Source organism: Dipodomys merriami, unplaced genomic scaffold, assembly GCF_024711535.1.
Source record: "Dipodomys merriami isolate MVZ:Mamm:240054 unplaced genomic scaffold, mDipMer1.0.p SCAF_98, whole genome shotgun sequence".
Taxonomy (NCBI): Eukaryota; Metazoa; Chordata; class Mammalia; order Rodentia; family Heteromyidae; genus Dipodomys; species Dipodomys merriami.
Window position 1 is genome coordinate 1546050 of NW_027206601.1, and position 23021 is coordinate 1569070.

Genomic DNA, 23021 nt, shown 5'->3' on the forward strand with positions numbered 1-23021 from the left:
CAACTACCATGGGCCCAGATTAGTCAAGCAATTTTTTTCCTTTATTTTTGTTAAATAAGACTCCAGAAAGTATAGTGCAAACACTCAGTAGAAAAGTTGCAATTAAGAAATGTACATTCACATTTAACATTTCAGTCCATTCACTTTTTATATAAATAAAAATAGGACAAATTTTTTAATTACTTGTCTCGATTTAACAATCTTGAAAAAGACTGGAAGGTGCTCTAAGTGTTGAGTTGACATAAAAATAGACCCGTATTGATTATACAAATCTATCATGAGAAGTTACCCAGTGAGATTGTGTATATAGCTAGTGTGTTCTCAGGTCTACAGAAGCATCTTCAGTGAGTTTATTTTGTGGGAGAAAAATGACAACCTTGCCCATGCCACTCTCCATCCCTCTGAGGGTAGAAATCCTCACTCACCAAGCAAGGACAGGGGTGCTCACCCAACCATGCTCAGAGGGTAAGAAACTGCAGATGTGGACTCAGGGCTTACCTTAAGTCAGAATGGCATTACCACGAAGAGATGGTCATAATGACGTTCCTATTTGTGCAAGTTGGTGTGCAATCAGCTTAAGTGAAGGGTGGTAGGAAGGGGGCTTGGGACTGAATACAGAAAGTGCATATTAATTGCTGGAGCTACACAAAGCTCAGGCTCGCCCCCAGGAAATGCTTAGGGATGTTCTGTGCCAGCAGGTGGCGATGTCCTGCCTGGCCTATCCCTTTGTGCATGCTGCATGATTTCAAACAAAAGTGCACACAATTAGGAATTTCCAGCATGCAATTCCAGAGTGCAAATGGCTTGAAACGCAGTTCCAACGGGGATGAAGGCAACACAGTGAGCCCCCCTGCACCTGTGTGATCCTGGGCATGTGTGCTGCTGCTGGCCACTTGTGTCACATCCCTACACTCCCTGATGTATTCAGGAGGTGCTGTGGGCTTCCTTGGGATCCCCACAGTGCGGGGCAGTACCCTGATACTTGTGCTTCATGTGCCCGGGGGCCTAGGCTTGAGAGGGAGTTGCTGGTGGGAGGTGAGATACAAGTTCTGGCTGCAGTCTTGCCCACTTGTTGCTGCGCGTGCTGTGGAAGGCAGCTGCCCCCAGGCAGGATGCTCTGAGCAATTGTTCTTCCAAGGGTCCCATATTACAAATGTATAAGTCCAAGGGTTTCCACAAATCCCATGGGAGTTAGGCTACAATACCAGCAATGTTTAGACAACACTTCTCAGTAAGTGGCCGAAGCAGTTTTGGAAAACAATCTATATGAAAGTCTGTGCAGTCTGGTATCAGTAGAAACGAACACCTAGGATGTATTCAGGATACCTGCACTTGAGTGCTTGCTATCTTTTATGATGCCTTCCTTGTCTATGAACACTCCGGGGGGAAATCTCTGCACATATCCTCGAGCCCTATGCAGACAACCTAATTGCCTGCATCCTGCTGCATCTCAGTGTAGCCCAATGCTGAACGGCCTTATAGCCTAATGCTGATCGGCCTTATAGCATAGGAACAAGACAGCAGTAATGGCAAACACAGCAAACAACCCTTCCCGGCATACAACACAGGCTGGCTCAGAGCAAATGGAGAAATGGTGTATAGTTTGGGGTATCTGAGGGTACCACAACTCTATCCCTATTTGTTATCAGAGAGGCCTTACAGAAAGACAGCCACTGATCTCCCTGTTCAGAGAGATTCTGTATCATTTAAGACACAATGATAAATTGTGTTCCAAAAATGAGTTTTAGAATATGAAGTGCAACATGACAAAATAGGAAATGTTGAGTCTACCATTTTATTTTTGTGCTGGGAATCAGTAATCTTTCAGAAGGACTATGGCTTAGCCAAGAGCCAATTTACTGCCCTGATTTAACAAGAAGTCAATAAGAAGTCAGTGAGGCCTTAGCTCCTTGCTCTAAGGACAAAGGCTCAGAGCAAGACTTGCCCACAGGGACAAGCCTTGGTGGGATGGGTCCACCACAGTGAGCACTGCTATGCAGATGATCTAGCATTCTCCATCAAAATCAATACAATTTCTATAGATTTTGCCATTAGCCAATAAGTCCTTGGGCTCACTTCCACCAACAGCCTGAGACTGCAGATCACCTGAGTCCTCTGGGGAAAACCACTGCACAAGCCTCGGGGCCTTCTTCAATGTCTCGTCTTAATCCCTCCCACTCACTGCTCTCAGCCCACTGACTTTAGTTGACTTACTAGGCGATGTGAGGGGTCAGCTGATGCCCAAGCAACTCCATTTCTACCATATCTACTAAGCTAGCTGTGGATATTTGGCCACCGCATTTCCTTTCTGGTGCCCACATGGAATGATTCATGTGCAAGTATTCATTTAGGTATCTCAGTTCCTTGAGTGTGACCTCTCTCTAACATTACCCAAGTTCAAGGTGAAGGCTTGAGCCATAGAGATGAATTCTCCATACTTAGGCCAACCCAGATGGCTCTGATCCTGCCTGCTAAGGTCTAGGCCACATATTCTCCAGCAAGAAACCAACCCCTTCACAGCTCTTCTAACCCCCAGCCTAAGAGCCACATATGCAAGCACAAGCCCCAAGATACTATAGGAATAGACTGAGGTTTTCATCTACTTGCTCTCAGACCCAGAGTTCTAAGTGGAAATGGTTAACTGCTGGTTCAACTCTCCATGTGGCTGTTCAGGGTGAACTACAGCTGGAGAGGCAGACATACTCCAGGGCCCAGAACCACATCAGTGGTGCAAATATCTAGGCTGCCAGTTTGCAGCAAACCTAACAGTTTCAAATCCAATGACTTCTAAATGAAGTGTGGGGGCTGAGAGGGATGGTGTTGTGTATTTTGTATTAAACATCGAAGCCATTGCAAAATCAGAAGCAACTCAGTTTCTGGTGTTCCTTTATATACAGCCACCAAATAACACGATTTCAGAATGTAAGTACGTACTTCCACAAACCCTACTTGTGCACAAATATATGTGAGTGTGCCCTGTGCTTGCCTGGAGTGATAAGCCATGTGGTAAAGGGTGCACAGCTGTCTTATAAACCTTGCATTCCTGTTAAGACACAACCCAGCACAGCTGTGAGTAAAATCCTTGGGACTTGGAGAGTCCCAGCCCCACCCTTTTGAGGGGTGGAGACTGTTATACGTGCAGGTGAAACCCTTCATAGTGCCTTGATTCCCCAATCCAAATGACTTCCTTCTAAAGCAGTCATGGAAGTAGTTCACACAGGCTGCTGTCAGGACTATGGCACAGCCTTTCTAGGAAATGCAAATAAAGCAAGGAATCATGTGAAATTGGCTGTGTTCTGCCAAGCCCAGCCCCAGGGTCTGACTCATCCGTGGAAATCGGGAATCCTTCTCGTTCCCCAATGGAAGACAGCATCCTATCTAGATGGCTCTTCTACTAGGGCAACTTTCACTACCCCACTGTTTTCTGAACATAGCAAACCAGAGGTAAGCCTTGCTGCATTATTCCTTTCATGCTCTGCTAAGACGGACTGTATCTTACCACACTGCCATGTTGAGATTCAAGGATGGGGAACAGATTTGGGACTAGGTGCCCTGCTCCCTTCATCTAGTGAGCAAGAGTGTGGGACTGAGGGTTGGCCATCCACTCAGTCTGTTCACCTGCCTGGGATACCAAGTGTGGTCCCAGAAATTGAGGAGGGAGGATAAGGGCCTTGGGGACAGCAGTACCCCCACAACACACTTGTATGCGTGGCTGGTCTCTGCATTGCCAATCTGCTGGGCCAGACTCATCTCTACAGTATAGAGTTACAATTATTGCTTCTATGACAGAAGGGGTCTGGAAGCCCTGGTGGCTTTAAGAGAGTCTGAGGAGCACGGGCTGGCAAGTGGATTGCTGGAGGTGTGGGGTGTCTATCTGCAGGACACTGACCAACACCCTGGGAGAGGACAGGCCGTGGACGGCACAGCCCATGGAAGCATTGTGGGGCTGTCCTACTCTACAGTGTCAGGCACGGGAGGCATGCTGGGGGACAGGGGGACACACAGGGTCATTTCCCAAGAGCTAACAAGCAGGGGTGGGGTGTGGGTGCCGGGCTTTTCCTGGTTTTTGGTACAAGTGAACAGGCAGCACCTGTCATCGGCGCACTATATACAGAGCATCTTAAAATAAATAATTTAGAGACTCCTACCCAAATGGCTCTATCACATTTGTACATGAATATTGTACAAGATTAAAAATAAATAAGGCAATATAATACAGTTTATCACAAATAAAAAGGAAGTTGTTTTTCACTAAAACCCCAAGGAACATTATGGCTAAATATGGTTCCTGGCCTCACAGGAAGTAGGCAGGGTTTGGGATTGCTGATGATGGAGATGTCTGCCAAGGCTGCTGTGCGGTAGACAAGGTGAACTTCACGATTCTGGGCCCTGAGAGGGCAGCGGTGTCCCCAGTGACTTCTTGTTCCAACCACTCCTGGAGCGGCTTTGCTCACACCCCCATATGCCCTGATGACAGCAGTGAACCCCAGGCAGGCACAGCATTGTGGAGCCAATTCTGTTCCAAGTCTCACAGGTCCAGTCCAGGGCTGGGCTCCTACCTGGTGACTCTGGTGATTCTGTCTCCTGTTTATTCACATTGTTGCTAAATCAGACATGTAGACGTGGGAGCGACATCCCTGGTTCTGTGTTGTCTGGGGTTGTCCTCATATTCATTCTGTCTTGTGGCCCTCCTCTTCAAACCAGAGATGAGGGCTAGGTTGGCTATGCTTTAAATCTCTCCTGGTCCTCCAACCCCTGCCCCGGTCCACATCTGAAAGCCACATGGTTTCAATGAGCCAACTGGCGGGGAGGGGTTCTCCCATTGTAACACTCCTAACTCTCTGGCTCCTCTACAGAGTCATGTTGACTGTGACTATACATATCCAGCAGGCTCAGGACCACAGTATGGACATCTTCAGAAGCCACTGCTGCCCTACCTGCACAACCCAAGAGCTACTCTTAGGAAACAGCCACAGACCAGACTGTACTTGAGACTCTCTACTCTCCTGAATGGCTTTGGGTTGGGGACAGCACCATGGTCCAGCGGGAGGCCTGCAGAGCCCAGGGCCAGCCTCACCTTCACCCTGCAGCATGCTCGCTCACTTGCTTGCTCACTCGGTGCTCACTTGCTTGCTTGCTGGGTAAGCTTCTCGTTGAACTGACTGCTTTACATCTAGTCTGGACACCAAAGAGAAGAGAAAGTTCTGAAGACAAGAGCTGGGCAGCAGAGACGAGGCAGGGCCACAAGCAGCACACGGGAGCAGTTATGCCAGCAAGATTCTCAGCTTGGTGACTCAATCCCCGGGTTACCGCAACACCTGCCTGTGCTCAGGAGCCCTTGAAGTAGCCTGGAGCTTTCCCCGCCAATAGTCTGTGATGGATGTCTGAGCACAGCATATGCCCCAAGAGCATCTGCTCCTGTCTTCTGCTCATGGCAGCCAGCGCACACGGACACAGAATGAGGCCGCGAAGCCACGCCCATGTGAAATGACCGAGGAAGCCACTAAGTCCCCAGTGGGTCAGCACGGTTCTGGCCCATGAGCTTTGAGTCCTGGCCAAGGGAAGATGCCAGAAAGGCAGAAAAGGTAGGCCAGAGAAGGTCAGAGTCCTCTTGCAGGAAGTGCCACAGCCATGATCCAACACAGAGAGAGGAATAAATAAAATCCTCACGGCCCAATCAGTTACCTACAGCCTATAGCCTCAGGTCCTTGAGCAGTCTGAACATAACCCCAGCTGTCACCTGTCCAACTGCCCCACTCTGTCCCATCTAGCCTCCACTGAGTCCCACAGGGGCAGACAGTCAGCCTGCCCCAAGCATCAGAATGCTGGTTGACTTGCAAAGCCACCCAAGTCACCACCATGATCAGAGCCCTTGAGGGCCCTGCACAGCCACACAACCAAACCAGGTACCATCACCCACCCACCCTGCTAAAGAAATGTGGGCACTGCTCTGCACATCTTCTGAAAACCTACAACAGCACCCTCTCCCGACAACAGTCCCCCCACCCCAACAAAGGGGTAAGTCCTTTGGAAACAATGAGGAGAAAGACCCCACACAGGCATGAACAAGGCAGGGTTCAGACCTGTCTACTCCCCACAAATCTTTCTGGTCAACTGTTAGACACTCCCTTGTGGATGCACCTGCCTAGAACTTTCCCCCATCCTGTTCCCCGCTGCCTCTCTCTCAGCAGATGAGATCAGAGGCCTCTAGGAGCCTGGCTCTTCCACCAGCTCTTGTTGGTCAGTCCCTTCCTACCAGCTGTCCTGGACACCCACCCCCAAAATCCTGCCTTCCTCCTTTGCAATCACCAAGAAATACAAATGGGAGGATCCCCTGAAGCCACTTGCCCTGCATGCTGGAGCAGGTACCCCTGGACCAGTCCAGGGGTAATGGCCTCTTCCACCGAGGGAACTGGCTCGTGGATGTGACAGTCACTCGAAGTCAACATAAATGAAGCCTTGATTCTTGTTAATCACACAGGATCCAAGATACCACAGAGAAGGCGACACGGTGCTCAGCCCTCCTCTCCTTGAACGCGTAGTGAGGGCACAGGTAAAGGAAAGCCTGGCTGTCACAGAGGATGAGAGCCGGCAGGTGGGGCTGGGGTTGGAGTCAGGAGAAAGGGCAGGTAGACCAGCTGCTGGTGCTGGCCTGGGAGATGGAGGGGCTGCAGGGCCCCTGAGGATTCCAGAAGACCTGCCTCTGGCTCTAAGCAAAAAACTGCTCTTGAGAAAAGCCAGCAGCTTCACTCTCCATGCAGTGAGAGGCAGCTTTGCAATTCTTCCCAAACTGTCCTTTCCTAAGACCAGACCAGCGCCGCCCCACATGGCCCTGCCCTGCGGGGCCAAATTTCCAGTCTGGCTTGTGAAGCCACTGCCCAGAACCGGAACCTGCCAAGACCCACTGTGACCAGGTTGATGTGGCACCAACTCAGGGTGCACTGGTGGTGGGCTCTTTCATCTCTCCGCCAGCTGGACCACCACAGCTCTTGCAGTGACCCTGGCAGATACCCTGAAGGTCCCAATGCCATTGTCAGCACTGGCCAGGTCCTCTGGAAAGAGATAGGGCTCTCTCTAACCCTGAGAGGGTGGCACAGGCTCATCTCTCATTGACTCTTGGGCCACACCTGAACAATGCTCATTCTCTGGCCCAGCCAGCTACCTACTGTGGTCCTGGCTGGAACCATGGTGGCATTCTTGTCCTGCATGCACCCCAGAGGCCAACAGGGGCTCCTCTAAGCCTCCTTTCCTGCTGCTGCAGAAGACAGGTACTGACCACTAGAGGCCGGGGGAAGGCCAGCTTGGATCGGGGGACAAGCCGCAGGACACAGTGGGGGCCGTCTGGCCTGGCCTCCAGCTCTCCCATATGGACACATCTTGCGCTCCTGGCGAAGGGACCGGGGCTGGGAGCCATTTCCATCAGTTCTGCCTTCTAGAAAATATGTCAGCATCTCCCCCTTGCCCTTGACGCTGACTTTGCCTCGGCACACAAAGTGGTAGGAACACCTCCTCAGCAGCCGGTGGACCTCCTCAGTTACCTGTTGCAGAGAGAGAAGCTGGTGTCACTGTGGGTCCTGCGTGATGAGGTCATGAGCTGGGGGTGGGGGCTCACATCCTCTCTCACTGCCCATCCTGGTAGCGTCTGGACAAGGCTCTCCCAGCTCGCCCATACCTGCAGCAGCAACTCAGTCATTCTAGAGAGGCCACGACCCTGCCAAGTCTGCCCAGGAGGGACATCAAGGGGCCCAGTGACTCATGTGATCTATTCTTGGATAAGTGCCAGAAGCAGGTTGAGCTGCTTGACTAGGGGAGGCAGCTGGGCACACCTGCTCTGGTGGGGACCCAGCAGGGCCTGTGGGAGCCAGGGCAGTTGTTTTGTGAACTTGCCCAAGGCTGTATGGAACCAGCTTGTGTCAGGAACAGAGAGGAACAGGCTGATTTTCCTGGCCCAGAGCTCTGAGTCCCTCCACCAAATGGAATCTGAAGCTTTCTAATTCTACCACTGGGAGTGATGCCCTTAATTTCTGGAGTTGAGAACCCCAGGGTGGGATCAGGAGCACAGAGATGGCAGAGATAAATCACCCCGGGGGAACTGGGGTATCTGTCTGTTCATTCTCTTTCTCTCAGGCCTCCAACCAGTGTTTTCAAAGAGAAGAAGGAATGAGGACAACACTGGATCTCTGTTGTGTCTTGTAGCTGTCTTCTCTCCCTCCTGTCCCCCTGGCTGTACCATCCCTCTATTATATTTAATTCAAACAATGAAACCCATCTCAATCTATCCTCTCACATCCTGGCAGAGCTGGGAAGGCCCCCCCCCCTTTCCTCATTCCCACATCATGTTGGACAGCAGGAGGCCTGAATAGGAAAGGCAGGACTATATAATAATAATGATTAAGATGGCACTCCTCCACCCTGAGAAAATCAGAGGCCACTGCCTTAGTCTAAGCCTTCCGATGGCTCTGAGAAGTCACTGAGCCACAGGTTTTGTCCCATTTGAATGGCTCAGAAGTCTCCTGGGTGTAGTGAAAATATACCATATATAGCCCTTGTACACAGGAGAGCACCCCTTACTTCCTCTGCCTGCCTCTGTCCTGGGATGTGGGGAACTCAGTAGTCAGGCCACTGGATTCCCTATCATCCCCATTGCTGTTTTTGTTGTTTTGTTTTTGTTTTTGGTTGATTGTGGGGCTTGAATTCTAGGCCTGGGCACTGTCCCTGAGCTCTTCAGCCCAAGGCTATGGTCTACCATTTGAGCCACAGTGCCACTGCCAGCCTTTTCTGTTTATGTGGTGCTGAGGAATCGAACCCAATGAGGGGTAAGCGCTGAGCCAGCTTCCCAGCCCCCGTCCCCATTTCTGTACCTGCTCACTTCTGAGCCATCCTAAAGCTTCAGATAAAGCCAAACAGTAAAAATCAAATGGCCAGGCCTGGGCTGAGCCCTCCAGATGCAGATTCTGCCTTGTTTCTTCCTGGATGTACAACTGCCCCCACCCCCATGTCTCTCCTTACCTGCAGAGCTGGCATATATGTCTTAGGCATTTCAAGGTGAACTCACCTGGATTCTGCCCTGGACTCCAGTGCTATCCATCCGACTGGCCACATTCACTGTGTTTCCCCAAATATCATACTGGGGTCTGCGGGCGCCAATCACTCCAGCCACCACTGGGCCAACATTGATGCCTGGAAAAATAGTCACAGCATGACCTGTGATCAGCTGGAACAGGGTGATCAGTGTGTCTGGCACTGCTCTGGGTGGAGGAAAGACTGCTCCTTCAGGGGCTTTGTTTTCTGGGTCATGTGGAGCCAGGCAGGAAGCAGGAACCCCCCCCCCACCCTCACAGAAGGCCAGTGGCAGGTATCTCCTGCCCAGGGCATTCTGGGTAGCTGGTGAGTAGCCCCTCACAGTGTGGCCACGGTACTCTGCAGCAGCACTGGCAATCAGATATCATGTCTCACCTGGAGAAGACACCCCACCCAGGGCCGGCTCCAGAGCCACCTGGAAGTCTGACTGTGCTGCTTGCAACAAAGGATGCAGCATGGCACCTTTGTCTGGTGTGAGCCTTTCCAGTAAGCAGAGTTCAGAGGCCCACTCCAAGGGGTAAGAAGGAGATTCTGCTCTTTCCACACTTGGTCCCTGGGTGCCCACACAGCTGGACAGTGTCACCAGGCCCAGGAGTAGCCTCGTCTGGAATCACCTCTCATACACTCTTTGGCAAATTGCTTGTCCTCTCAGAACCTGGGTTTCATTCCTTCCACATGGAACACAAAGTGTTCTGTCCATTCTGGCCTGGCCTGGCCTCCTGTGGGACATCTGGTTCTCTTACCATAGCTGGCTGGCGCTGCTGCCTATAACTGGGGCCATTCAAGCAGAGCCCATCTCCTCCTCCCACCCCTCACGCAGACATAGCCCTGGGTGGTTTTATGGGCATTGGATGATTGAGTTGTAAAACAACTAATTTACCTGTATTCTGGACAGGCAGGAAGGAAAGGAGGAAGGGAGGGAGGGAAGGAAAGGAAGGAACAGGGGAGAGAATATGTATTTTAAATAGATTCTGGGCTAGTAGGAATTCTTCTGATAACCTTGTTTACAGCTCAGAAAAAAAAAGGTGAATGTAAGATTTAAAGTCCCCCAGGAAAAATGAGGGAAGGGATGATGTCCAGGAAGCACGGAACATAACCTGACTTATGGAATTAGAACTCCTTTTACAAGTCCTTAATAGTAGCAAAAAAATTAAATAAAAAAAAATAAGGGAAATACAAGAGACAAGTCCCAGGAAGGGAGAAAGCTCCCCAGCAAACCATAGTTTTTATAAAATCCAGCAAGGGGCCTGAACATTGCTTTCCAAACAGGAAGGGAGCTGCCAGCACCCTGCAGTGGGCTCGCACCAAGACCTCCTTCTGAAGGGACCCACATATCTGCTCCATCAGAGCCTGGCTGAGAAGCCCAGAGCACCTCGTTAACGATGGAGATTTCTCAGAGTGAACCTCTAGACCTATGTTCTCTTGGGAAATGTGGCCACTTCCACAAGCTCCTGTCAGGAGCTACGGCGTCCCATGGCCCCACATGCTCCAGGGTAGCACCTTTCCCTCCTGTAAGACCACACTGAGCCTGAATCCTGGGCCAGGCATACACTGAGGGACAAGGGTGCTCTCAGTCATTGGTAAGAACAAGATGAGGGCTATTTACCGACTCGGAGGACAAAGTCGTTGTAAGACTGGTAGTTGATTTCATCTAGGACATCAAACATATCGATGGCGAAGTCAGCCAGTGTGCTGAGGTGGGAGGAGACAGACTTCTTTGCCTACAGTGAGCAGACGGAAACAGGAAGTTTGGAGGACTCCAGGGAAGAAGGGGTCAGGGAGCTGCTGCACTTGAACTAGGAGTGAGATTTGATTCCTGGAATGTGCATGTACTCCCTGTACCTGGCTGTCGGCATCTTTATCCCAACATTCTCAGGCAAGTTAGAGCCCAAACCCCAAGTCCCAAGGAGCAGAGCTAGAAACCACTCCAAGGCCAAGGATGACCTCAAACCACAATCCTTTCTATCTTAGCCTCCTCAGTAGCTAGAATTTCAGGTGTGAGCCACTTGTAATCTACAAATATTTTTATCTACAAAGTGTAAGTTCCACCCTGGGAAGGTGGGGCAGACTCCTTGGCTAAGTCTGTGCCCAGTACCTGTGTCACCAGGTAACTGGCATACCTGGAGGCAGTAACCTCCCCCTCCTCCAAGGTCACCTCCTGGGCAGTCCCCTCCCTGCCACGTGCCTCCCATTAGACTGTGGGAGGGTCCCAGGCTTTAAGGTTACACCCACATCTAGTGTGGCCACACCTTCCCCCTACACCAGGCCACACCTTTTCCCTACCCCTCCCCTAATTAAGGCAGGAAGCGGGAGGGGGAGGGGAAGACAGCCCTCCGGCCCCTTTTGGCCAAGTGCTCTCCACCATGCACAGCTGGGCAGCAGTTTGGTAATAAAATAAACTAAAACTTCTCTTCCTGCCTGAATGCCACATGGTGTTCCCATTTATTGGCTACCTACTTTAATTTACCTTACACAAAGATAGTTTTATTTCTTGAGAGTGAGAATTCAGTCTAATTAAAGTGCCATGGTGGAACTACTTTGAACAGTTAACATACATTTGAAACAGTGAATGACAGGAATATAAAACAGTCCTGTCCAGGGATGGGTACTAGTGGGAGAGGGGAGGGCGAATGGAGAGGGTAAGAGGTGAATGTGGTATGTTTTATGTACCCATGTGAAAATGGAACAATGAAGCTTGTTGGGGTTGCCTCAGGAAGGGGTGAGGAAGATGAGGGACAGGTACGGGGATGGGGAGCCTGATCAAGATCTGTGGTATGCACACATGGATATGTTACAAGGAAGCCCTCTTTTTTTCTTTTTTGTCAGTCATGGAGCTTGAACTCGGGGCCTGGGCACTGTCCCTCAGCTCTTCAGCTCAAGGCTAGTGCTCTACCACTTGAGCCACAGCACCACTTCTGGCTTTTTTTCTCTGCTTATGTGGTGCCGAGGAATCGAACCCAGTGCCTCATGCATGCAAGGCAAGCGCTCTCCCATTGAGCCACCTTCCCATCCCAAGAGGAAGTCCTCTTGTACAACTAATTGATTCTGATAAAAATGTGGGATAAAGAAGAATGCACTACATCTTCAAAAAGAAAACAAAATCTGTTTGCCTTGTGTAGCCTTTTCCTGTCTTACAGCATTAACTAGGACTTCTCTATGCTGCAGGAAGTAAAGAGTAGTGAGAGAGGATATCTTTCCTGGATCCACACCTCATTCAAGTGGTTGACTCCCTCACCAGGCACAAGTGTGGGAGTTTCTTTCTTTTGGAAAGCTTACTGAATTTTTAATCAGTGGTAAGTATCCTATACAATTAAATGAGTTTTTATATCAATTAATAGGATCATGTGATTTTTAAAATTTGTTATCCCTCTGAAAAGGCGAATTTCCTAAATTCCCTTTGGAACATTGAACCAACTTTGCATATCTAGGATAAATCCAACATGGTCTTCAGGTGTAATTCTTTTTATTTAATATTATATTTAATTTGCTAATGTTTGATGAGGACTAATAAGCTGATGTGAAATACTGGTGTGCAGTTTTCCTTTCTTTGAACAGTTTCAGTGTCCGGGTGATGCTGATCTCTTAGAATGAGTTTGAAATTTCTGTTTCTATCTTCTGGATAAACCTGGATATAATTGCTATCATACTTTCCTTAAAATGTTTGGTAGAATTCACCAATAAATGCATTTGAGCCTACTGCTTTTTTACTTGGAAGATTAGTAATTACTGAATCAATTTTTATGGCTCTGTATCTCTTAGGATACTTGCTTTTCTTATTCATAATTCTGTTATGGGGGAGGAGAGTTCTCAGTGGTACATGGTTAAGGGAGAGAGGGCAGGGAGTGAGGAAAAGAGAAGGGATTTCTAGGGAGGGCCAGGCTGAAAAGCTCCTGTGACTGCCCTGTGTGGACTTTCCTTACAGATGCTGTCTGGAGAGTCAGCTAGCTGGAATGTAGCCTGGGACATACTCCCTTAATCTAATGAGGAAAACCTCAGCCCAAGAGCAGAGATGAGCCCAGGGTCCAAGAGCTGTCTAAGGGCAGGACAGGGACCAGGTCTGAGCAGGAGAAGAAAAAAAGCACTGGACACTCACCCTGGTCCCTGCTGTGGGCGCCAACCCCACCGCAGCCATATAAGTGCTCCCGATGGTCTTTATCTTCTCTAGGTCCTTGTAAAAATCTTTGTCCATGAGCTGGGTGGAAGACATAGAGCTGTTAAACATTACCAAATACTCGAGAATGACATCCCTGCAGCCACTGGCCTCCCAGAGCAATAGTGGAGGTAACATGCATTGTGGATGTCAGCCCATCCTCTTTGTTCTGGGTACTAGACAGAGAAGTGCTGGGAATACATGTAAAAGAAGCAGCAAAGAGGGATGCTACAGGACACATCCCTGCCTCTGAGCCAAGTTCAGTGACAGGGGAGAACCCAGTACCCATCAGGGAAGGGCCAGAAGGTGCCCATTGGCTCATCTGAGAAGAAATATACCTAAGCTTCCACCACTGCATATATCACAACCCCACCCCGTGGCCCAGTTCCCATCCTGGAATCACGACCCTCTTCATAAACTGCCATGGAGGATCTGGATCCTAAAGGAGACAGGATGCTCCCAGGATCATTCCTCTCCCCATCCATCCACAGAGCTTCTGACGTTCTGGATATGCTTGGGATTGGGTTAGGTGAAGGATAGCTCATCCACCCTAAGCAGACAGAGCAGTGCAGCCTCACCTCGTCGAAGTCTGCAATGATCTCATTGAGGAGCCGCAGACACTCCACCCCCATGTTGTTGCCATCCAGCTCGATGTAGAAGTCATTGAAGTTGGGGATTGAGGCAAACATGACGCCCACCTGTGAGTAGGACTGATAGTAGAGGTCCTGCAAGAGCAGAGGGGTTCACCCTGTCAGGCCAGGGACGGTCCACTAACAGTGCTCAGACCCGGAATGGGCCAGTTCATGGAGACGCAGCCAGTTTTGCAGATGTGGGGATGGGCTCTGAGGGCTCCAGGCCACACCACGCACAGGTGTGTGCCAACATCCTGCAGTCTGCTTCCTCAGGAGACAGCAGGGAAAGGGGATCTTAGGAAATCCATGTACTCTGCCTGGCTTCAAAGTGAAGCAAGATGAACAAATCAGCATGTTTGCCCCTTTAGACTAAAGCTTTCGTTAGAACTCTTTTTTCATTAGGCTTTCGTGTCTGTTCTCAGAACCTTAAAGTCAGCTCAGCTCTTTTTACTTGTAAGTTTGGCCTGGAAGCCTTGAAACATACAGGTGGCTCCCGTGTGTCACTCTTCAGCAGGTGCTCAGGGATGAGCACCTACCAAGAAGGCAAAGGAACCTTCCAGGGAGCCACACCCAGCTCAGGTATTCATCGAGTAAAATTAGCTATAGAGAAAATGCTTTGGCCTTGACAAACAGTGCTGCCTCTCCATATCCAATTTACTGACATCCACTTTCCTTTCTCTTGTGTGAAATACAGTAGATTCTTCTCCATGATCAAAGGGGAGAAGAAAGCTAAAGCTAAGCATGCATGTCAGCCTGGAGCCCCAACAGCTTCCTGAGGGCTCTGCACCTGACCTTGCACTCAGGACCGGCAGGGAGGGGAGGAAGCAAGAGCTGAGCACATGAAGTCATGGTCCACCTGTGGAAGGGGCCTCAGCTGCAGGAGAAGCAGGGGACACCTCTGTGCCAGGCCCCCAGCTGCAGACTGGGAACTCTTGCTGTGGGAAGAGCTCAGCAGACCCCAGGAGAGGCAGTGCCCATGCAGCCAGGGGCTCACCATGTTCCGGGGATTGGACATGAGGAAATGCTGTGCCACGTGGCCCGGCAGCAGGTTGAAGAGGATCCTCTTGTTGTCCAGCTTCACCCTTTCCATGTCGTCTCGCTCCTCTTCTGCCTAGGAGTTGTGGGGTCATGAGTCCTAGCCAACCATGTCATCTAGACATCCATCCTGCCTACCACAGCTGCTCTCTGATCATTCCACACTGGACTCCAGGTTCACCAATGGTCCACACCCACTGTCTCCCCACTTCCCCTCCAGATATAGGAATCAGGGTCATATTGCAGGCCTGCTGGAATGACCTGATTTCTAGAGTCTTCCTTGCCCCTGGCCAACTGCTGAGACTCAGATGCTATGGTGGTGCTTTCTTTCACTCCCCTCCCCTCCCCTGGCCTGTCTGTCTGTGCTGGTCTGGGGGCTTGAACTCAGAGCCTCCTATTCTTACTTGACTTTTCTCCTCAAGGCTGGCACTCTACCACTTGAGTCACACCGCCACTCCCGGCTTTCTGCTGGTTAATTGAAACTTAAGTATCTCACAGATGTTTCTGCCCATACTGGCTTTGAACTGAGTAGCTAGGATTACAGATGTGGGCCACCAGCTCACATGAGCCCGTTAGTGGTTCCTTCTGAGGCAAGTGCCCATCATTATGCTGTATAACCATAGGCAGCCCCCTCGCCTCTGAGAATTCATAAGAACCAGTGGTAGGCATCTTTCCAGGGCAGATATGGGCTCTCTATGGCCCCCATAAGCACTCCCATTACTGTGGCACTAAGACAAGAAAGTTATGGGAGTAGCCATCTACAGCCCAACCTAGTCCGCTTTTCCCCAGCCAGGGCCCTGTGAAGGTGGATGTAAGTGACAGTGATGGACAACCAAGAGGGCTGAAGAAGGGTTCTGGAGCAGGGCTTGTGGCCGGTGGGACAGTGCAATCCTCAGAAATGGAAGGCACTGCCGTAATAGCATCCCATCAAGCTTATAACTTGACCAGTAAAAGGAGAAGGCCTGGGAAATATTCTGTGTGTGCATCCTATTTCTGAGCACCAAATTCCTAGGTATAGCAGAAAGCTGAAAGCCCAGGGCCTAGCCAACAAACACTGCAGCACAAAGGCTAGCATGCTGGTGATGTGAAGGACATTTGCCCACAATAGCCTGCTGTAAAATGGGAAGAAAAACAGCCACTCAAGAAGGCTCCACTCAACAAGGGCTTTGGAGAAGGCCTGGGCCACCTCAGTGGAAAAGCACAGCCTCTTTTTGGTGGAACTATGAGAGTAAGAGTCCATTTAGCCAATTACATGCTGCTAGAGTTCATGGAGTTAAATTAAGAAATAGACATATCCAAGGAGAGGGGCAAGGAGGTTTTGAGCCACAAGAGCTGAGCATGGGGATGTGGTAAGTACAAAGATGGAGGGCCAGACTGGGCAGGGTAGCCCCTCAGAGGTATCTGAGAAAACCAGGCCAGTAAGTTATAGCATGTGCCACACAGAGAGCACAATGTTGTTTTTCCTGATCTTTAGACAGGTAGACCACAGCACATAGGAATACAAGAAAGGCACCTCTGGGCCATACCCTCAAGGTCAGACTTAAGCAGGCATTGGTTACTGCTACCCAGACTAGCTGGAACCCACTCTGCAGGATGTGGCCACTGGTGACTCTGAAGGGGCTCAGAGCCCACGTCAGAGAAGACAACAAAGGCCTGCATCTGCACTGATCATCACTGTTTGGCCTTGTGACGGCAATGAACCACCCAGGAAACAAACCCATCAGTCTGCTGTGGGTCTCTCTTACAGACTGGCAGCCTCTGATTTTAGCCTCTATCTTCTCATTTCCCACATCTGTCAATGGAACAGTCTACACACAGCTCTCTCCATAAGGCAAGGATTTCTAATCATGCACTAACATGTTAGGATCCAATATGCATAAAAGAAAACTTTCTGAAGGGTGAGATAAACAGGAAAGAAAAGATTCCCCCACCATGGTACAGAGTGTGAAGTCAGGGCCTTCCACTTATTTGGCTAGAGCCCTACAACGTGAACCATGCCTTCTACCCTGATTTTTTTTTGCTGCTTATTTTGGAAATGGAGTCTCATATTTTTCTGCTTCCAACCATGATCCTTCCAATCTCAGCCTCCTAAGCAGCTAGAATTAAAGATGTGAGCCACCAATGCCCAGCAAGAAATGATATTTTAAAAATAATTTTTCATTTTATTGATTTACAGATAAAATTGTACTCTTCCCAAAATAACTACTATTAATATTAATACTATTTTCATAAAAACAACATGATTGGATGTGCTTGGCTTAAAAACAATATCTTAACTTATAACACTGTGATGAAAAGATTCTAAATTCTGCTTATGTATTTGTGAATGTAGGGACTGTCCTTCCTATGTCTTTTTTTTTTTTGCCTAACTCATAGATGTAAGATCTTTGTTGACATATGACTGATAAATGTCCATCCACTCCATGCCACTTATATTTTGCGATGTAAGCATTAGTTGTACTGTTTTATTTTTAATGAAATAAGATGAAAATCCACTGAGATTCTCTAACATATACATTTTTCCAAGTATCCAGGAGGCTGTAGTATTTTGAAGGCCATTATTCTTGTCAACAAGGTCATGTGATAGAGACGTATTCGATTTCTGTTTTCACAATATTTTCTGGATGGAAAGTTTCTTTCCAAACTCATGTTCCTTCTCATGTGTGCTGACATTTTAGAATTTATTGATCAGGGCACATCCACTGGCCTTGTTGTGGCATTCCAAGGGAGGTCACAGCCCCGTGCATTTGTCATTTTGGAAAAAGAACAAAACAAAACAACTCCCTGAGTTGCTGACATGTGCTGTGAATGACCCTCTCCATCACTCTGACAGAGTTCCCAGTGTAAGATCACCCTAGCGCCTGGATCAACAGTATGCTCCTCACAGAGGACTGCTCTTCCTCCCTCTGCACCCTGTGTGGACACAGGCCACGTGCCAAGAACCTGATTGCCAGTTCATTTTCACTATCAGGACGGCACGTCTCCTGATGTTCACTATAAATAAACTTTCTGATGCCCCCTCACGCTGAATCATCAGATTTCCCTGGGGGCATATTCTCCTTTTGGGGGGAAGCACACAAAGTTAAAGGAACTTTCCCTGGTCCAGATAGCTATAATTAAACCTCGTCAGCCCCAGAGGAGAGAAATGTAGTTTCTAGCTTTGGGACTGAATTATTTCATGTCACCCTCCTTTGGTTACTCATTTTCACTTGAACACAAAGCTCTCTATAAAACCTGTTTCCTGGACATGCAGATGATGCTGTGTGGGTCAGAGATGGCACACATCTCTGCCTGGTATTACTGTCCCTGTGATGGATGATTTCTACCATCAGGGGGCCCAAACCAGGCAGGCTAAATGGGGACGCAGGTGTCCGGAGAAGCTCTGCCCTCTCACGTCGGAATTTGCTGTAAGACTGAAGGGGTTCAGCAGCAACATGAGGACTCCTAGCACCAGAAGGCTCCCCCACGAAGGCTCCAGGAAGGCCATTCTTAATGTTCCTCCACTGGCTTCCAAGGACAAGGGGATAGTACAAGGTTACCCCCCAAGACAAGCCAATCTTGAGTTGCTTCTGGATTGGAGCCTTCAGAGACCAGTTCTGGACCTCCAGCTCCCTTTCCTTGCCACAAAGGGCTGTGCTGGAGGCCACCAGCCTGGCCTGGAAGACTGAAATGATGTAGCTTTGGCTAACCCACACAGACATGTCATAAGGAGTGGATAAACCTTTGCTCATTGCTCCTACTGATGTCCTGGAGATGTCTGCTCTACAGCAGAACCCAACCCTCACCCTCATAATACTGGGTTCAGAAAGCCACTCTAAAGGGCCATGCCATCACCCATATTCCCCCCATAGGCCACCACCCAGCCCTCTCCTGCTCCCTGGAGGAGAGACCACACATTCTTCCCCTTTGCCCACAACTCTTGCCCTGTGCTATGACTTCATGGTCTTTTCTCTCCAGTAATTGCATTTCAGAAGCCATTTTTAAAGGCTTCTTCAAATTCCAAGGGGAACTTACCTAGGTCTCAGAAAAAGGCCTAAGGATAACTTTGGAAATGAAAGAATAGCCATTGTATAAAAAGTAAATATTCAAATTTTTGACTATGCCATTGAAAATCAATATTCAGGCTGGTGGAGTGGCTGAAATGATAAGAATGCCTGGCTTACCAAGTGCATGGCACTAAGTTCAAATTCCAGGTAGCACCAAAAAAATAGACACAAACAAAGAAACAATAAAGTGCCACTCATTATAAGGAAAAAATAATTATTACTTGAATACAGCTGATTAAATTAAACATTCAAAATCATCATTATGAGTGTATTCATAATTATATCACAGAAGAACCATGTTAAAGTGCAAGCAAAGGGACATAAAAAGACTAACTTCTAGAAAACTGTAATGTCAGATACACAGCACCCTGGATGAGACTAGCAGGTTATGTATTTTGATAGAAAAGATTAGTAAACTTAAAGACATAGTTGGAAAAATCTATTAAAAATGAAGCAGAGAAAAAAAGAATCAGTAAAAATGAGGAATACAGGCTGGGAAGGTGGCTCAGTGATAGAGCGCTTGCCTTGCATGCATGAGGCCCTGAGTTCAGTTCCTCAGCACCACATAAGAAAAAGAAAAAAAAAGCCGGAAGTGGCCCTGTGGCTCAAGCGGTAGAGCACCAGCCTTGAGCTGAAGAGCTGAGGGACAGCGCCCAGGCCCAGAGTTCAGGCCCCACGACCAGACCCCCCCCCCCAAATGAGGAATACTACAAGGCATGGTAATAAACACCTGTAATCCCACATCTCTACTTCAGGATTTTTTTCTCTAGTTACTTAGAGATAGATAAGAGTCTCACAGATTTGCCTGCCCAGGCTGGCTTCCAATTATAATTCTCATATCTCAGCCTCCTGAGTAGCTAAGATGACAACCATGAACCATAGGCACCTAGCCATGGTTGGGTTGGATGAGAACACACTTGGTTGCAAATGGCCAAGTTCTCATTATATTTCTACATGGCAAGAAGAAGATAAGAAAGTATCTAAGCATTTTTTTATAAGACTAGCAATTTGTGAAAGATCTTCTCTCATCAACTAATTTTCTTCCATGTAACCCTCCTTCTAATAACATCATATTAAGCATTAGATTTCAACAAAGCAACATTGACAGTACACCGGCAACCTACCACAGCATATTCTAGGGCAAAGGTCCTACACTATGTATAGGGTAGAAAAAATGCCACTTGAAGATAGGCTATAAGTACCCACTAAAATCCTGAACCAAAGAAGAACAGTTAATAAGCAAAACAAAATATTTAAGCAGATAATAAAAACAACCCAAAAGGAAGAATAAGGAAGCCAGGCATCAGTGGTTCATGCCTGTAATCCTAGCTACTCAGAAAGCTGAGATCTAAGGATCAAGGTTCAATGCCAGCCCAGGCAGCAAAGACCATGAGACTCTTATCTCCAATTAACTACCAAAAATCTGGAAATGATGCTGTGGCTCAAAGTGGTAGAGCACTAGCCTTGAGCACAAAAGCCAAGGGACAGTACCCAGTCAGCGGCAGAGAAGGGAGGAGGAGGAGGAGCAGGAGGAGGAGAAAGAGGAGGAGGAAGAGGAAGAGGAGGAGGAGGAAGAAGAAGAAGAAGAAATAAAGAAGACATCAGATAAAGAGTATAGCAAGGTGTAGACAAGTCTAACCATATCAATAATTACATACAATGGCCTACACAGGTATAGGTAGAAATTTATAAATTGGATGAAGAAGCCAGATTTAATCAAATATTGCTTAGAGAAAAAAATGCATTTTAAACAAGAAGACACAAATAGGTCAAAAGTAAACTGGTAGAAAAAATATTCAAAGAAAACTGGATTTTTTTTTTTTTTGCTTGTTGTGGGGCCTGAACTCTGGGCCTGGGCGCTGTCCCTCAGCTCTTCAGCTCAAGGCAAGCGCTCTACCACTTGAGCCACAGAGCCACTTCTGGCTTTTTCTGCTTATGTGGTGCTGAGGAATCGAACCCAGGGCCTCATGCATGTAAGGCAAGCGCTCTACCACTGAGCCACCTTGCCAGTCCTAAAACTGGATTATTTATATTAACACAAGACCAAGTAGACTTCAGAGCCAAGTATTAGCTGGGTAAAGGGAATCTTTCTAAAATGCTAAAGAGGTTTAAAGGGGCAAATTTATTAAGAGATCATAATCCTAAATATAAGTACCTAATAACAAGTCATAAGATACACAAAGCAGAAACTGAAGAACTGCAACTCTATCCACAATTATGGTTGAAAATTCCAAAACCCCACTAAAAACTTAACAGAAAGAAAACCAGTACAGACTTTATCAGCCAAGTGGACTTAATTGAAATCTATAAACCACCATGCCAGAATACATAGTCTAGTCAAGCGCACGCGGAATAGGGAAAAAAATAGCAAGCAATAAAAAAATTTTGAGAGTCGGGTAACAGTGGTTCACTCTTGTAATCCTAGCTACTCAAGAGGTTAAGATCTGAGGATCGTGGTTCAAAATCAGCCCACGCAGGAAAGTCCAAGAGATTTTATCTCCAATAAACCACCAGAAAACTGGAAGTTGCTCTGTGGCTCAAGTAGTAGAGTTCTTTAGCTCAAGGACAGCACCCAGGCCCAGATTCAAGCCCCATGACTGACAAAAAAATAAAAATAAAAATAAATAAAATTATGAGGATTCAAATTATATAATATATGAGCATACTATAATTAAATCTGAAGTCAATAATTGAAAGATCTCTGGGAAATAATCAAAAGTAAAAAACAATACAGCAACTTTTGGTTCAAAGAAGAAATCAAAAGGATAATTAGTGCTTTGAAGCAAACAAAATTGAAACTACTTAATTTGTGGAATTCAGCTAACGCAGGTAAATTCATAACATAAAATACCAATGTGAAAAAGGAAGATCAGCTTCTCTCAAGTCACCTTAAAAACTTGAAAAAATAGCAGTAAATTAATTACAGAATATGTGGTAGAAATGTAATACACATCAGGCTCTATAAATACTAAAAGGCTACTAAGAGAATATTATAACCAATTTCATGTCAACAAAATCAACAGCTTCCAGGGAAGGATATAAACTTCGAAAGCTACCTTAGAAAGAAATGGAAAGCTTCAATTTTAGTTTAAACAAAGCATCCAGGTCCAGAGAGCTTCGCTTCGCCTAACCAACTCTACACCAAAGCCCTTCTGGAAACTGAAGAACCAGTATTACTTTGATACCAAATTTAAACAAAGACGTTGCTATGCTTTAGATGTGGTTTGTCCCCAGGGGTTCAGGGATTACAGGTGTGGTCCTCTGATCCATGGCGGGGGGATGCTCAGGGGTGGGACCCCTGCAAGGTGGGGCCTCAGGAGAGGGGACCGGGAATCATTTGTCCCCCCCACAAAGCTCTGTGACAGGAGGTACTCACTCAGAGCCCAGGGAACACCTGTGCAAAGACACAGAAAAAAAATGACGACCAAACTGTCTGAGAAAGGTGTCCTTGGCTTGGTGCTTCTGCCACATGTGTGTGCCCAGGAATAGCAGGGGCTGAAGTGAGGAGGAGGACAGTGTTCTAATAGGGAATTCCATGAATACGTGCTGCCTGACCACAGCTGAACTTCCCTTTCAAAGTTAATAATGGCTATTATGTAATGGAAATTATTGGTCATCATAGCCATAAACTGCTTTGTTAAGTGGCAACTCCTTTGTATACTACTTAAAGATAATTAAAAAATTAAAAATAATTTATTGGTAGACAAGTGGACTGCAATGGTTGTAATGAGCATAAACACTGAAATTATAGTTGCTATGGTAGCTATCTGCTGAGTTGTAAAATCACAACAACACTGGAAGGAAAGTGTCCCAATAGTTAAATACTAGTGCTTGAGGGCACCATCACAAGGTAGAGCCTGTTTGTTTATGTAGGTTTGTACAACCGATCTGCTTTCCATAAATAATTAACTCTCCCAGAGTTTGTTCTGAAAGTGAAGCAATAGTTTGAAACAACCCACCTAAATATCTACAGGGCAAAGAAGCAAAGTCTAGATAGCTCCATGTTTTTCTGGGGTGACAGGAAAGTGAGGTAACAGTTCCTGGCATGTATCTACTGAAGGAAATGTGTCAGTGTGT

At 47.6% G+C, this 23021-nt stretch overlaps 1 protein-coding gene across 1 annotated transcript in view; it reads right to left on the minus strand.

Annotated features, from left to right (window-relative positions):
* Positions 1-19: 19 nt before the first annotated feature.
* The window catches only part of Adcy1 (adenylate cyclase 1), a 102859-nt gene continuing 79857 nt past the window's right edge, over positions 20-23021 (minus strand). Inside the window, exons 15-20 of the mRNA XM_070014566.1 lie at positions 14858-14970; positions 13810-13956; positions 13175-13273; positions 10688-10802; positions 9056-9180; positions 20-7538 (exon numbers count right to left, since the gene is read on the minus strand). Of these exons, the coding sequence (XP_069870667.1) occupies positions 7236-7538; positions 9056-9180; positions 10688-10802; positions 13175-13273; positions 13810-13956; positions 14858-14970 (902 nt within the window). The 3' untranslated portion in view covers positions 20-7235. The remainder of the gene's footprint in view (positions 7539-9055; positions 9181-10687; positions 10803-13174; positions 13274-13809; positions 13957-14857; positions 14971-23021) is intronic.